The 13,217-nt window shown below is 65.3% G+C and overlaps 2 protein-coding genes across 2 annotated transcripts; one reads left to right on the forward strand and one right to left on the reverse strand.

Moving 5' to 3' along the window:
* Positions 1 to 1,479: 1,479 nt before the first annotated feature.
* GPR142 (G protein-coupled receptor 142) lies at positions 1,480 to 4,584 on the reverse strand. The gene is made up of 3 exons (XM_051840588.3): positions 4,449 to 4,584; positions 3,599 to 3,769; positions 1,480 to 2,674 (listed from the first exon to the last, which is right to left on the reverse strand). Exons 1-3 carry the CDS (start codon positions 4,543 to 4,545, stop codon positions 1,803 to 1,805), a joined length of 1,140 nt encoding a protein of 379 aa, XP_051696548.3. The 5' UTR covers positions 4,546 to 4,584; the 3' UTR covers positions 1,480 to 1,802.
* Positions 4,585 to 9,016: 4,432 nt separating this feature from the next.
* On the forward strand, positions 9,017 to 13,102 carry BTBD17 (BTB domain containing 17). The gene is made up of 3 exons (XM_051840587.3): positions 9,017 to 9,166; positions 10,340 to 10,616; positions 11,638 to 13,102. The coding sequence occupies exons 1-3, from the start codon at positions 9,082 to 9,084 to the stop codon at positions 12,710 to 12,712; spliced, it is 1,437 nt and encodes a 478-aa protein (XP_051696547.1). The 5' UTR covers positions 9,017 to 9,081; the 3' UTR covers positions 12,713 to 13,102.
* The last annotated feature ends 115 nt before the right edge of the window (positions 13,103 to 13,217 follow it).

Here is a 13,217-nt window from a genome sequence, read left to right on the forward strand (position 1 = left end):
CCCAAGGCTGGAGCAGGTGGGAGTCCCATCTGCTAATCTCTCCCAGCTGCCACCCCAGGCCTGCAGCACGAGGACAGGGGCCCTGAGGGGGCTGCGGAGGGGCTAGGACACTTCCTTCCTCCTGTGGTGAGAGAAAGCCCCTTCTCCGTGGGGAGAGAGGTCAGCAGAGACGAAGGATCGCTTCCGGGGAATCCCTCCCTCCTGGCTCGGCTGGTGCAGCCCCAGTGCCCACTCTGGGCCCCAAACCTGCTCCAGCCCCAGGGCAGGGTGCACTGTAGAATCAGAGCAGGAGGCTCGGGACCCGAGGGGCTGTGTCTCCCCCTGGGCTGACCAGAGACAGGCCTGGCTCGCATCTGCTCTAAGCCCACCCCTTTCTGCAGGCCCTGGGCACTTCTCTCCCCCTAAAGACTCCCCCTCCCATTGCTCAGCCAAAGAGGCTCGTTGCTCCAGCCCAGGAAACGCCCGGAGTCGTGTAGCTGTCTTCCTTTTCATTCCCTGGCATTGACACTGGAAGCCAGACAGGAGATCCATGTGGACACCCAGAGGCAGGACCGGGAAAGGGGGTAGCCTGGGGATAACTCATCCACCCATCCACTCATCCACCCACCCATCCATCCATCCATCCATTCATCCATCCACTCATCCACCCACCCATCCACTCATCCATCCACTCATCCACCCACCCATCCACTCATCCAGCCACCCACCCGTGCAATCATCCACCCACCCACCCACCCATCCACTCATCCACCCACCCACTCATCCACCCATCCATTCATCCATCCACTCATCCACCCACCCATCCACTCATCCATCCACTCATCCACCCACCCATCCACTCATCCAGCCACCCACCCGTGCAATCATCCACCCACCCACCCACCCATCCACTCATCCACCCACCCACTCATCCATCCATCCATTCATCCATCCACTCAGCCGTCCACCCACCCACTCATCCACCAATCCAGCCACCCACCCGTGCAATCATCCACCCACCCACCCACCCATCCACTCATCCACCCACCCATCCATCCATCCATCCATCCATTCATCCATCCACTCATCCACCCACCCATCCACTCATCCATCCACTCATCCACCCACCCATCCACTCATCCATCCATCCATCCATCCATCCATTCATCCATCCACTCATCCACCCACCCACCCATCCACTCATCCAGCCACCCAGCCACCCATCCATCCATCCATCCATCCATCCATTCATCCATCCACTCATCCACCCACCCACCCATCCACTCATCCAGCCACCCAGCCACCCATCCACCAAGCCATCCATCCATCCACTCATCCACCCACCCACCCATCCACTCATCCAGCCACCCATCCATCCATCCATCCATCCACCACCCACCCACCCATCCACCCATCCATTCATCCACCAAGCCATCCATCCATCCACTCATCCACCCACCCACCCATCCACTCATCCAGCCACCAACCCACTCACCTTTCATTCATTCATTTGGCCACAGCTGTTCCAGCACTCATCACACACCCGGAGAAACGCCCCTCACAAGAGAACGCCCACAGCAGCCAGTGCCATTCATCAGTACCCAGCATAACATCCCCCTTGCCCAGGAAGTGGGACTTTCTGGGGGAGTAAACATATGAATGGGCTAAGTTGCCCTCCTCTCTACCTGGAATCCGGAGGAAGAAACTCCCCCACCCCACGATTGCAAAGCAGGCTGCGGATGAGGTTTTGTTGGGCACAACGTCCAAGGCCCCCCGTGCATGTGGCCCCGAGCCCCTCCAGACCCCTGGCTGGGTTCCCTCCTCTACAGTTCCGCCCCCTTGGGGAGTTCAGGAAGCTTCAGCACAGGCCCCACCCCCACCCCTTCTGGCCGCGACCCCAGGGTGCAGAGCAGGTAGGCATCACGGATGACCTGCTGCACAGTGGCCCGGAAAGTCTTGCTGACAAAGCAGTAGAGGCCAAAGTTGACGACTGTGTTGAGCATGGCCGCCATGTTGGCCACGTCCAAGGCCAGGTGCACCCTCCAGTCCCGGTGGACGGGGGCCACGTACAGGTGATAGAGCATGACGATGATGCGGGGAGCCCAGAGGAGGGCGAAGAGCGAGGTGATGCCCAGGAGGATGGCCGTGCTCTTGCCCACCCGGGGCTGAAGCCCACTCTGGCCCCTCCGCCGCAGCTGGCAGATGATGGCGGAGTTGGTGACCAGGAACACGCCACAGGGGATGAAGTAGACCGTGAGGCAGTGAGCCCACTTGAGGACCTCGTCCAGGGTGCTGCGGGGCTCTGTGTCCCGCCACACGTCCAGCCACCAGTAGAAGGGGATCCCCGTCAGCAGGGCGGCGCTGAAGACAGCGGCGATGGCCCGACGGGTGCGGCCCGGGGTGGAGTTGGCGCGATGGTGCAGGGGGCGGCACAGGGCGTTGTAGCGGTCAAGTGTGAGCAGGACAGCGACCCAGACGGAGGCGTGGTTGGTGGCGAACTCCAGGATGTTAGCGGTGCGCACCACGGCCCGCGGCACCTGGCGGGCCAGCACGGCCCCCTGCAGGAGGAAGCCCATGAAGACGATGACCACCTGAGTCACGACGTCCGCGGCCGTGAGTGCCAGGAGGTAGTAGTAGGAGGGCTTCTTGGTTCTGGCGACGAGGCGGGCCAGGGCCACTGTGGTCAGCAGGTTGACTGACGGCAGCGGAGCCGGGGTGGGGGGGGGAGGGTCAGAGGTGTGCGTTAGACGGGGATGCACCTGTCCTTGTCAGTCCCCGCCCACATGTGCCAGAGGTGGTGCTGGCTGCTCGGTCCCTCCTTCCAGATCCTTCTCAGAACTGACTTTGCTGGGGAGGCCACCACAAGGCCAGCCCTGCCCTGTCCACCCACACACCACGGGTTCTGATTTGCCATTGCCCACACAGTAGTGTGGGTTCCAGTCCCGGCTGCTCCACTTCCGATCCAGCTCCCTGCTAATGCGCCTGGGAAAGCAGCGGAAGATGGCCCAAGTGCTTGGGCCCCTGCACCCACCCGGAAGACCTGGAGGAAGCTCCTGGCTCCTGGCTTTGGCTGGACCCAGCTCCGGCCATTGTAGCCCATTTGGGGAGTGAACCAGCTGCTGGAGGACCTCTTTCTCTGTCTCCCCCCCTCCCGTAACTCTGCCTTTCAAATAAATAAAACAAATCTTTAAAACAACAACAGTAAAAGGCCCCTGGGCGGTGGCATCTCCTGGGGTCTGGCTCTGTTGTTCTGCATCTCTTCCCTGGCCACAGAGAGGGGCTTGTTCACCTCTCCTACCCCGTGAGCACCCTCACCCCCACCCAAGCCTGCCTCTGATGGCAGAGGGTGGCGTGGGGGCTCACTGCTGGCACCTCTGGGAGGGTGCTGCCTGTTCTGGCTAAGTCTTGAGTTTCCCTCTGAGCACCCCTAGTCCTAGCCCCTCATTTTTACCCCCCTCTAGACTTTGCTCCCCAGAACACCCTCGTAATGGTGAGGGGTGACCTGCCCGGGGGTCTAGGACCCTGGGTCCCCGGCGTCAGCACGGAGGCCTGGCACCCCTTGAAGGAGGACCCCGATTTCCGGCCAAGTCCGGGCCCCAGACTCTGGCTCGGCACTCACCAGGCAGCCCCAGGCCCAGCAGGACGCTGTAGTAGATGACTGCTACGGTGCCAGCCACACACGGGGACTTCTCTGGGCTCTCTGGCCACTGCCCTCCGAAGTCCTGGCCCGGCCAGCTGCCATTGGGTGTGGGCGGCAGGGTGGGCGGCAGGGTCGCCGGCAGCGGCCCCGCTGCAGGGCAGGAGAGCAGGGTTAGTGTCTCTTTACTCCAGCTGGGGTCGTGCTGTCACACCCCCAGGCCATGCAGAGCCCAGTCGGGCCAGCCGATGGCCACATCTCCCACCAGGTAACTCCCTGCCAAGTCCACTGTCACCCCCACGCCAACGGCTCAGTGGCCCGGCTCCCCCTCTGGTGGGCAGAAGAGCGTCCTGCTGCCAGAGAGACCATTCCCCGATGGCGTGCACAGCAGAGGCCCTGAGTCAGGACCACAGGGGCCCTGTGCAAACGCGCTGAGCCGGCAGCCTGGGCCCCGGGGGTCTGCAGCAGGGCTCGAGCCACTGAGCCTTTCCCTGCAGCCTGGGCCTCCCCGGGGGGACTCCCAGCCGCAGCCCAGCCCCACGCAGCGACCATGCAGGCGGCCCGCCCTCCCGGTTCAAGGGCTTCCCTTGTCACAGTCCCCAGGCCCTTCTGGAGTGACCGCCATCTGCTCGCTCTGGCCCCTGCTCCCTTCCAACCTCGCCGTAAGTCCCGGCTGGACCTGGGGGAGGGGCAGCCCCTTGCTAAACCTAGTCCCCATCCCATCACACGCTTCCGCCTCCCCGTCCCGCCTCCAGACCCTTTACGGGTCTCCCGTCCCTCCCTGGCCCGCCACCTGCCGTGCCCGCCCCACCCCTGTGTCCGGATACCTTACCTGTCCCTGGTCCCTCAAGCCCCAAGCTCTTGGGTCCTGAGTCCCAGGTCACCTGTGGCTGCTCCTGGGGGTCTCCGCAGCTCCCTGTCAGCATCATTGGCCGCACCCCTGGGCACCCGGCTCTGCCGGCGGTGTTTGCTCCACGATTCTTGCACGGACGCCGAGCCTGAGACAGACGGGGTGGTGAGGAGGAGGGAGGAGGAGGAGGAGGAGGAGGTAGAAAAGGGTGGGGCGGAGGCACAGGGGACAGCAAGCAAATCAGGAGCCCCTGGGGCGGGGGGAGGAGTAGTGGGGGGTGACTTGGGGGACACAGGTCTGTCTGTGCTTAGGGAGGGAAGAGGAAGGGCTCATGGGACTCGGGTCCCAGGGCCAGGTCAGTGGGGTCAGCCCTGAAGAGGCTGAGGCTACTCCCAGGGGCTGCTGGCCGGGTCGATGGCAGGCAGCCGTGTGCGGGGGTGGTGGCCACCCCTGGGAAGATCTGACGAGCTGCCCTCAGCGCTGGGGAACCGCAAGCTGTTTTCCTGGCCCTGGTGAAAAGAACCATCCCTCAAGAAAATCCGTCCCTGGCAAACAAACACCAGCCGGTGCCGGCGGACACTCTGGAGAGGCAGGGTCTGTGCCCAGCTGGCTTCCCTGCCCGGGGGACAGTGGCCAGGGCAGCCCACTGCGGGCTCCTGATTGCTTTGGGAGCAGAGCTGAGGCCCTGCCTGGATCCCTCCCCATGACCCACCCTCTGAAGATACAGAAGTTAGAGCCCATTTCCAGGGGCTGGAGCCATCTGCTCCCAACCCCCACATCCACCCCAGCGCTCACAGCTGGCTCCTTGCTGCCCCCTGGTGGCCACATCCCATCCCTACAAGCCTATATGAGTCCTGCTGGCTTGGGTCAGGCCCCCTGTGCTGCCCAGCTGGGCCAGGCAGGCACGACCAGCTTGTCAGGTCTCCAAGCACACAGCTGGGACCTCAGCCACAGATAGTGCACGTGGCACAGGCAAGTACCCAGGCAGCCACCTCTGTGTACCACGACGCTGGTGGAGCTGGGGACACAGCCGCCCCAGGGAGTTGGAAAGACCAACCTGGTATGGGGTCAGCACTTACTGACAGTAGATCCCGCCCTACACTCTTCTGAGAGGTGTGCATTTCACTGGGGTCCCTAAACACTCTTCAGACAGAACAAGATGCAATCTGGGTTAGGGGAGGCCCGGGGTCGGGGAGGGGTCCCAGGTTTGCCACAGGACCCCAGGGAGGTCCTCCCGCCAGCCCAGAGGCTAATGTCACAGCCACCTCCCCGAGTCCCACCCCGGGAAAGCCCTGTCCTGACAAGAGGGTGCTGTTCACCTGCCCGAGCCTGCTTGGACCTCCAAGGGTCTCCGCGGGAGCACCCGCTTCCCTGGGGGTGCCTTTGAAGACCTGCAGCAGCCGAGACAGGCAACGCTGCATTTCCCACATGGGGCCACTGGCACTGTCTTCCTCAGGGTGTGCATTCCACTCGGGACGGCGAGCATGTCCCACAGGGGTGTGGAGTCCCATGGGGACACGGCATCTGCAGGACCCACAGCTGGATGGATGCCCAGCTCTGCCACTGCGGCGGGCAGGACAGCGGTGGCACGGAAGGACACTCATGTCCCCAGCAGGTGCACAGGCAGGCAGCCTGTTCAGAGGGGAGAGACCCCTTCCTGGTGGGAGGGGGCGAGTCTTCCCCACATGGTGCCCGTGTCAGTGGCCAGGGTAAAGGCCAGTACCTCCGAGCCAGCCGGCTGAAGCAGCGGAAGACGCGTGGACAAGCAGCCGCCCCCGGACCTTGGTCTCCGATGTCTTCGGCTGCAGGCAGAGCCCAGGGAGCTCCCCGGGCCAGAGCTCCAGGCGGACTGGCTGCTCCATGACCCTGCACGCTTCACCCTCCAGGCCGCCCCGGCTCTGGTTCCCTTCTCTGACAGTGATGGGACCCAGGAAGGGGCGGGCCGAGGAGGAGGTGGGCTGTGGCTCTGGCAGGGAGGGGCTTTCCATGGGGCACAGCACGCCCTGGGAGGGGGGCGCGTAGGGGGCTGCTGAGCAAGGGGGGGGGGCTGGGCCACCCTGCTGGGCGGCCTGGGCTGACAGAAGCTTAGCAGGTACTTCTGGCTGTTTCCTGAGGATTCCTTCTTGTGTCTCTGTAATGTGCACCCCACCCCACCCCCAAGTACACAGGCCTGGATCCTAACATGACTCCTTGTTCCCCAAGATGAGTGCCTGGGTCACTCATGGGACCCGAATCCAGGGCAGGGGACGTTAGAGATGCAGGGCACCCTGCCAGGTCCGGACAAGGCTGGGGCTGGGGCTGGGGCTGGCCCGTCTGCAGTGTCACTGGGCCCCGGCATCTAGGACTCGTCCGTCCTCGGTGTCACCACACCCCAGTGCCTGGTCACCCCCCCTTGCAGATTCAGAGTCTCTTCCCTCTCCCCAAGCTTGCGAAGGCTTCCAGCGGCTTCTACAGCACCGGTGACTCCCGGCCCAATGGACTCGGGACCACCACGCCTTCCCCAGCAAAGCCCGCATGGGGGCGGCTGGGAAGAGAAGTCGGACTCTCTGTGGTGCGCATCCTGGCTCTGCAGCTCCCGGCCATCAGCCCCCAGGCAAGTCACGGAGGTCACAGCCACGCTCCCCTGCGGCAGGAAGCCACGCTCCCCCGTGGGGACTGTTCTGAGCCCATCAGATGCCTGCTCCAGGAATGGCGGGCGTGCAGGTCCCAGGGCAGGGTACAACCGCGGGCCAGGGCCCTGCTTCCTCCCCCGCCCCAGACGCCTTCCTCCCCTCCCCCCTTCACATGCGCACCACAACAGCAACCCTGGGACTGAGAAAATGGGGATGGAGAGGGCCTCCACCTGCCAAGCCGGCTTCTAGATCCTTCCGGCAGGGTCGGGAGCAGCAGGAGGCGGGGCCCTAGGAGATGAGGAGTCGGAGGAGACCCTCTGGGTTCCGATGCTCTCTGGGCTCTCCCAGCTCCCTTGCACAGCAACGCTCGGGACAGATGCCCCGGCCCGCCCCTGGGAGCCCTGGGCTTCCCTTCTGGGAAGACTGACGCGGCTCCTCAGGGAGGCAGAGTGCAGAGGCGTGGGCTCCGTCAGCGACGCTCCCCTTCACAGGCATCGCGGGTGGAAGCTGGGCCGCCCCCACGGCCCTGGCTGCCCGGGGTCACCAGGGCGCCGACTCGTGGGTTGAGCCAGAACGTGGTGCTGCCTCCCCCCACCCCGGGAAAGGGCAGGCAGGCAGCCAGTGGACAGGCACTGGACGCGAGGAGCCAGGCGTGCGTGGCCGGGCAGCCGCGAGGGCTTTCCGCAGGGCTGGGCAGCCCCGGCTCTGCCAACCCGGATGGGGCAGGTGCCAGCCCCAGTTCTGCTCTCTCTGTGGCTCCAGAGAGAAGCTGGTGCTGTTTGCTGGGAGCCTGTGCGCCAGCCCGGGGCAGAGATCGATGCATCGAGCGGGGCCCTGGGATCTGGACAGCAAGGGCGGGGACGAGGAATTCGTCTCAATTCCAGAAACGTCCCAGCCACCAGGAGCCACCGAGAGCTCCCCGCAGAGGGGGCCCCACAGCGTCTGCCCCGCCCCCAACCCCAGACACATCCCTTCCCGCTGCCTCTGGGGGGCCGTCATTTTAGAAGAACACTTCTCCGGCTCAGACCCCAGCCCACTCCCTGCCTCAGTTTACAGTCGGAGGTGGATGCCAAGTGCATGCAAGCCTCCTTGGACCTTTGGGAAGAGAAGAATGGAAAACCAGACGCTGGCGAGAGAAGCCTTCTCGGGAGACGGCCCTGGAGCCCTGGGCCACTTGATGGGGGCGGATTAAAGGCAGGAAGTGGTGGGGCAGAGGGGCCTGCTGAGGACCGGCCTCCTGGAGGGCGGCCAGCCCTGCTCAGGGCAGGCAGGGGTGCGTGGGGGAGGGTGCATTTGCTCTACGCCCAGCCCAGCCACCCTGGTTCACCGTGACCCTGGGGAAAGGGGTCATGGTCAGATTGCCCACCGCCCTCCCCAGGGCACCCTGGGGACCTCCTTCAACCAAGGACATGAAGATAAGGCTTTGCCCCGTGGGTCCCTATCTAGACCCCGCTCCCCCCCTCTGGAGAGCCAGCCCACCCCAAAACTGCAGTGGAGGAGGGGTGGGAGCCAGAGCCGTCTCTTCCCCCTGCTGGTCCAGGCCCTTCCTCTGTAGCCGGTTCACCATGGCATCCAGACTCGGGGCTGCCAAGTGTGCTGTGTGCCAGGGCGGAGGCTGGGCCTGGGGCCCGGGGCCTGGTGGAGGGGGCTGGGGACTCGAAGGCCAGTGGTTGCCAGTGATCCCGGAGCCCCTCGCCTGCCCTTCCTGGGAGAGGCCGGCTAGCGCTGCTGGGTGGTAAGGAGGGGTGGGGGCGGCGGGTGCCGGATCTGTTCCCCTCGGGGGCCCAGGGAGCACAATAGCCCCCGGGGCTGCTGCTCTCTGGCTTAAGTGGTTGCCTGGGCAACAGCTGGGGCCAGTTTCCACCAATCCATGGCAGGGGCTGGGAGGGGGGAGGGAGGCCAGGCAGGAAGGGGGTGCCGGATCCTATATAAGGAGGAGGGACGTGAGCCGAGTGGCCTGAGCGTCCCTGTCCCTTCAGCGCACTTGGGGACAGAGCACAAAGATGCCCAGGATGGGCTCCTCCAAGCCAAGGTCCTGGGGCAGCTTCTGGGCCATCCTGACCTTGGTGGGCCTGGCCACTCGTGCAGGTGAGTGGGCAGTGGCTGCAGGGTAGGACCGTCCAGCCCTCCCAGGAGGGGGCAGTGTCCAGCGGGCTGGAGAGAGCAGATTCGCCAGGCCGCCCTGTGGGAGGAGGGGCTGGGCAGGCTGGGGCAGGCGGGCGGGCCGGGGTCATAAAGACAAAGAGACCCTCATTGTCCTTTGTCCCGCACAGAGTTGAATGGGGAGTCATCAGCATTCAGGTCTTTCCAAGTGACAGCTGGGAGAGGCGGGGCTGGAAGTTCACCGCCTTCCCTCCCTCCCTCTGTCTCGGAGCACAGCGCCTGCTCGGAGAGCCTCCTCTCCACGGGGCCGCACGCGCCATGGGCCTGTGTGCGTGGCGCGAGGCGGTGGGGTGCGGCTGGTGCCCATCTGCTGCTGCCAGCCCCCCCCCCCCCGCCAGGCTCCTTGAGCGGCTGCTCTCACTGGCAGCGTCTTCTGTAACTGAGTGTGCGTCCCCCTCGGACCCACAGGGCTTCCCTGGAAGGGGGGTGCCAGCCTCAACAACCACTCCTGCACCTGCTCGCTCTTGGGGCTCCTGGGGTCCCCTCAGGACTCAGAACCAGAAGGGCAGGGCTGGGCCAGGAACGAGGCTTCGCTTCCATGCACCTGCCGGCCTCCCGGACCCCTCCCCACTCCCAGCACGCCGAGCCCACCCAGCCCACCCTGCAAGGCTGGACCCTCGGCCCCCACACTGCCCCAGTGGCTTCGGTGTGGAACCGGTTACCCGTCCACCTGCTATTTTCCTGAGCTTGTTTGTGCCACGTCCCAAGCTCTGAGGAGCAGGTGTTGGGCAACATACATGAAAGTAGCCGAACCACTTCAGACTCCTTAGGCGGGCAATGCCTCAGGAGGCGAGAGGGGTGGGGACCACCCATGGCCCCAGGCCTGCCTGGGAGCCTGGGATCGGGGAGACCGCACCGGCTCGTGACCTCTCTCTGCCTGAAACCCAGCTTTGGGTCTGGAAGCACCGGCCAGGGTGTGCACGGGCACAGGATGTGCTTGTTGTGGGCACACCCTGCATGCACACGCACGGGCGTGGACACGGCCGCCCTGGGCCCTCCTGCCCTCTGCGCGCACACACACACGTGCACACACGAGTCTCCAGCCGGCTCCTCTGCGCCCCAGCACTGAGGCTGCGCTCTGTTCCTTCCCCGGGGCAGCGCAGAGAGCTGACGTCGGCGGGGAGGCGGCGGGCACCTCCATCAACCACTCCCAGGTGCTGCTCCAACGCCTGCAGGAGCTGCTGCGGCACGGTAACGCCAGCGACGTGGTGCTGCGGGTGCAGGCGGCGGGCACCGACGAGGTGCGAGTCTTCCACGCCCACCGCCTGCTGCTGGCGCTGCATAGCCAGCTCTTCCGGGAGCTGCTGAGCAACCAGAGCGAGGTGGCGCTGCAGGAGGCCCGCGACTGCGCCGCCGTCTTCGACAAGTTCATCAGGTGGGGCGGGGCCCCGGGCCCCTAGAGGTCACTACGTCCACTCCCCAAGGTCATTAGCACCAGGACCTGCCACCTTCCAGCACAGGCTCCCTGCCTGTGTCAGTGTTCTGCGTGATTTGATGTCACTTCCCACCCCTGGCAGCTGATCCCGAATCTGACCAAGGGAGCTTTTTAAAACTACAGATGCCTGGGCTCCACCCTGCCTGGTCACCAGCAGTCGTCCTGTTATTTTCAAGTCTCCATGTGGTTTTGGTGTCTGGCCAGGTTTGGAACCACAGGACCAGGGAGCTGAAAAAGTCAGCTCTCCTCTCTCTTCCCTGCTCTTACCAGGGGCACACGGGGCACCATTCACACTATAGTCTAAGAAAGCAACCCGGGTCCCACGACTTAGTCTTAGAATTCCAGATGCCACGCCCGAGTTCCAGGCAGCAGGGAGGGGATGACACAGGGGGTACCCCCAGAGCCAAGTGGGGCATCCGGGGCCAGCAGGAACTGGCCGGAAGGGGGTGCACAAGGGTGAGAGACAGACGGAGGGTGGCAGCACCAGGCTGCAAATGAGAGGAGGAGCAAGTGGAGAGAACAGGCATCCGATTGGTAGCCGGAGCCTTCCTTCCTCCGACGGCCACCAGGACACTGAGCTGCTTCCTCTGTCCTGGAAGCTTGGTCCCAGGGTCACCAAGTTTAAGGACTTGCCCAGTGTCAGGGCAGGTAGGCGGTAGGATGGCGCCTAGCCCCGACTGTGAACAGCGCAACGGCTGGAGCCACGCGGGTCTGCTTTGCTCCGGCGCTGAGCTGAGCACCTACTAGGTGCTCAATAAGCACACGGGATTTCTCACTTCGTAGTGAAAACTGGAATAAAGAGACCTGCGAGGGCCTTGGCGGTGGTGGGGGGAGGCCCCATTCTGCTCAGTTTCGCCCTGACCAGGGGCTCTCCATCCAAGACCCCGCCCCTCTGGGCTCAGAGAAAGCGGTGCCTGGAGCCGGTCTGACTTCACGCCACCTCTGCGCCTCTCTCCCGCAGGTACCTGTACTGCGGCGAGCTGACCGTGCTGCTGTCCCAGGCCATCCCCCTGCACAGGCTGGCCACCAAGTACGGCGTGGCCGCCCTGCAGCGGGGCGTGGCCGACTACATGCGCGCGCACCTAGCGGGCGGCGCGGGCCCGGCCGTGGGCTGGTACCACTACGCGGTGAGCACCGGGGACGAGGCCCTGCGGGACAGCTGCCTGCAGTTCCTGGCGTGGAACCTGTCGGCCGTGGCGGCGAGCGCCGAGTGGGGCGCCGTGAGCCCCGAGCTGCTGGCGCAGCTGCTGCAGCGCTCTGACCTGGTGCTGCAGGACGAGCTGGAGCTGTTTCAGGCGCTGGAGGCGTGGCTGGGCCGCGCGCGGCCGCCCCCGGCCGTGGCGGAGCGGGCGCTGCGCGCCATCCGCTATCCGATGATCCCGCCGGCGCAGCTGTTCCAGCTGCAAGCGCGCTCCGCCGCCCTGGCGCGCCACGGCCCCGCGGTGGCCGACCTGCTGCTCCAGGCCTACCAGTTCCACGCCGCCTCGCCGCTGCACTACGCCAAGTTCTTCGACGTCAACAGCAGCGCCTTCCTGCCGCGCAACTACCTCGCGCCCGCCTGGGGCGCCCCGTGGGTCATCAACAACCCGGCCCGCGACGACCGCAGCACCAGCTTCCAGACTCAGCTGGGCCCCAGCGGCCACGACGCCGGCCGCCGGGTCACGTGGAACGTGCTCTTCTCCCCGCGCTGGCTGCCCGTCAGCCTGCGGCCCGTCTACGCCGACGCCGCGGGCACCGCGCTGCCCGCCGCGCGCCCCGAGGACGGCCGGCCGCGCCTCGTGGTCACGCCGGCCAGCAGCGGCGGCGACGCCGCGGGCGTGAGCTTCCAGAAGACCGTGCTGGTGGGGGCGCGCCAGCAGGGCCGCCTCCTGGTCCGCCACGCCTACAGCTTCCACCAGAGCAGCGAGGAGGCCGGGGACTTCCTGGCGCACGCCGACCTGCAGCGGCGCAACTCCGAGTACCTGGTGGAGAACGCCCTGCACCTGCACCTCATCGTCAAGCCGGTCTACCACACCCTCATCCGGACGCCCAAGTAGCCTCCGGAGGGGGAAAGCCAGGCCTGGCCTGGACGGCACTGGGGTGGGGTCGGGTGGGGGTCTGGGAGGGGCAAGGCGAGCGTGGCCATGGCCACAAGTCTAGTGGCCAGAGGCTGGTGCCTCGGACTGGGTGGCGGCCAGGTAAGCCCCGGGGAGACCAGATGGCTGGTTTCAGGAGCCAATTTTGCGGCTGACCTGAAGGTACTGCCCTTGGTGCTGAATAAATCCATGCCGAGAGAGGAGAGGGAACGATGGAACCACCCACCCCTGATAGAAACCACCCGGGGAGGGTCTCACAGGTCTCCCCGCCCTGCACCCTGACATGGAGCAGGGCAGGTAAGAGCATCTGGCTGGGCAGGGCAGCAGGTGGACAAGGGAACCAAGGCTGCCCATGACAGCTGTGATGTTTCCAGATCCCACCTCTAGGGGGCGGCCACCTCACCTGGATTGTGAGGCTGGCTGTGGACCGGGGCATGAGCTGGGCCCTTCCTGGGGCGGGGCATGG

Source organism: Oryctolagus cuniculus, chromosome 17 (assembly GCF_051225735.1).
Source record: "Oryctolagus cuniculus isolate XC-2025 breed Fujian yellow rabbit chromosome 17, ASM5122573v1, whole genome shotgun sequence".
Classification (NCBI taxonomy): Eukaryota; Metazoa; Chordata; class Mammalia; order Lagomorpha; family Leporidae; genus Oryctolagus; species Oryctolagus cuniculus.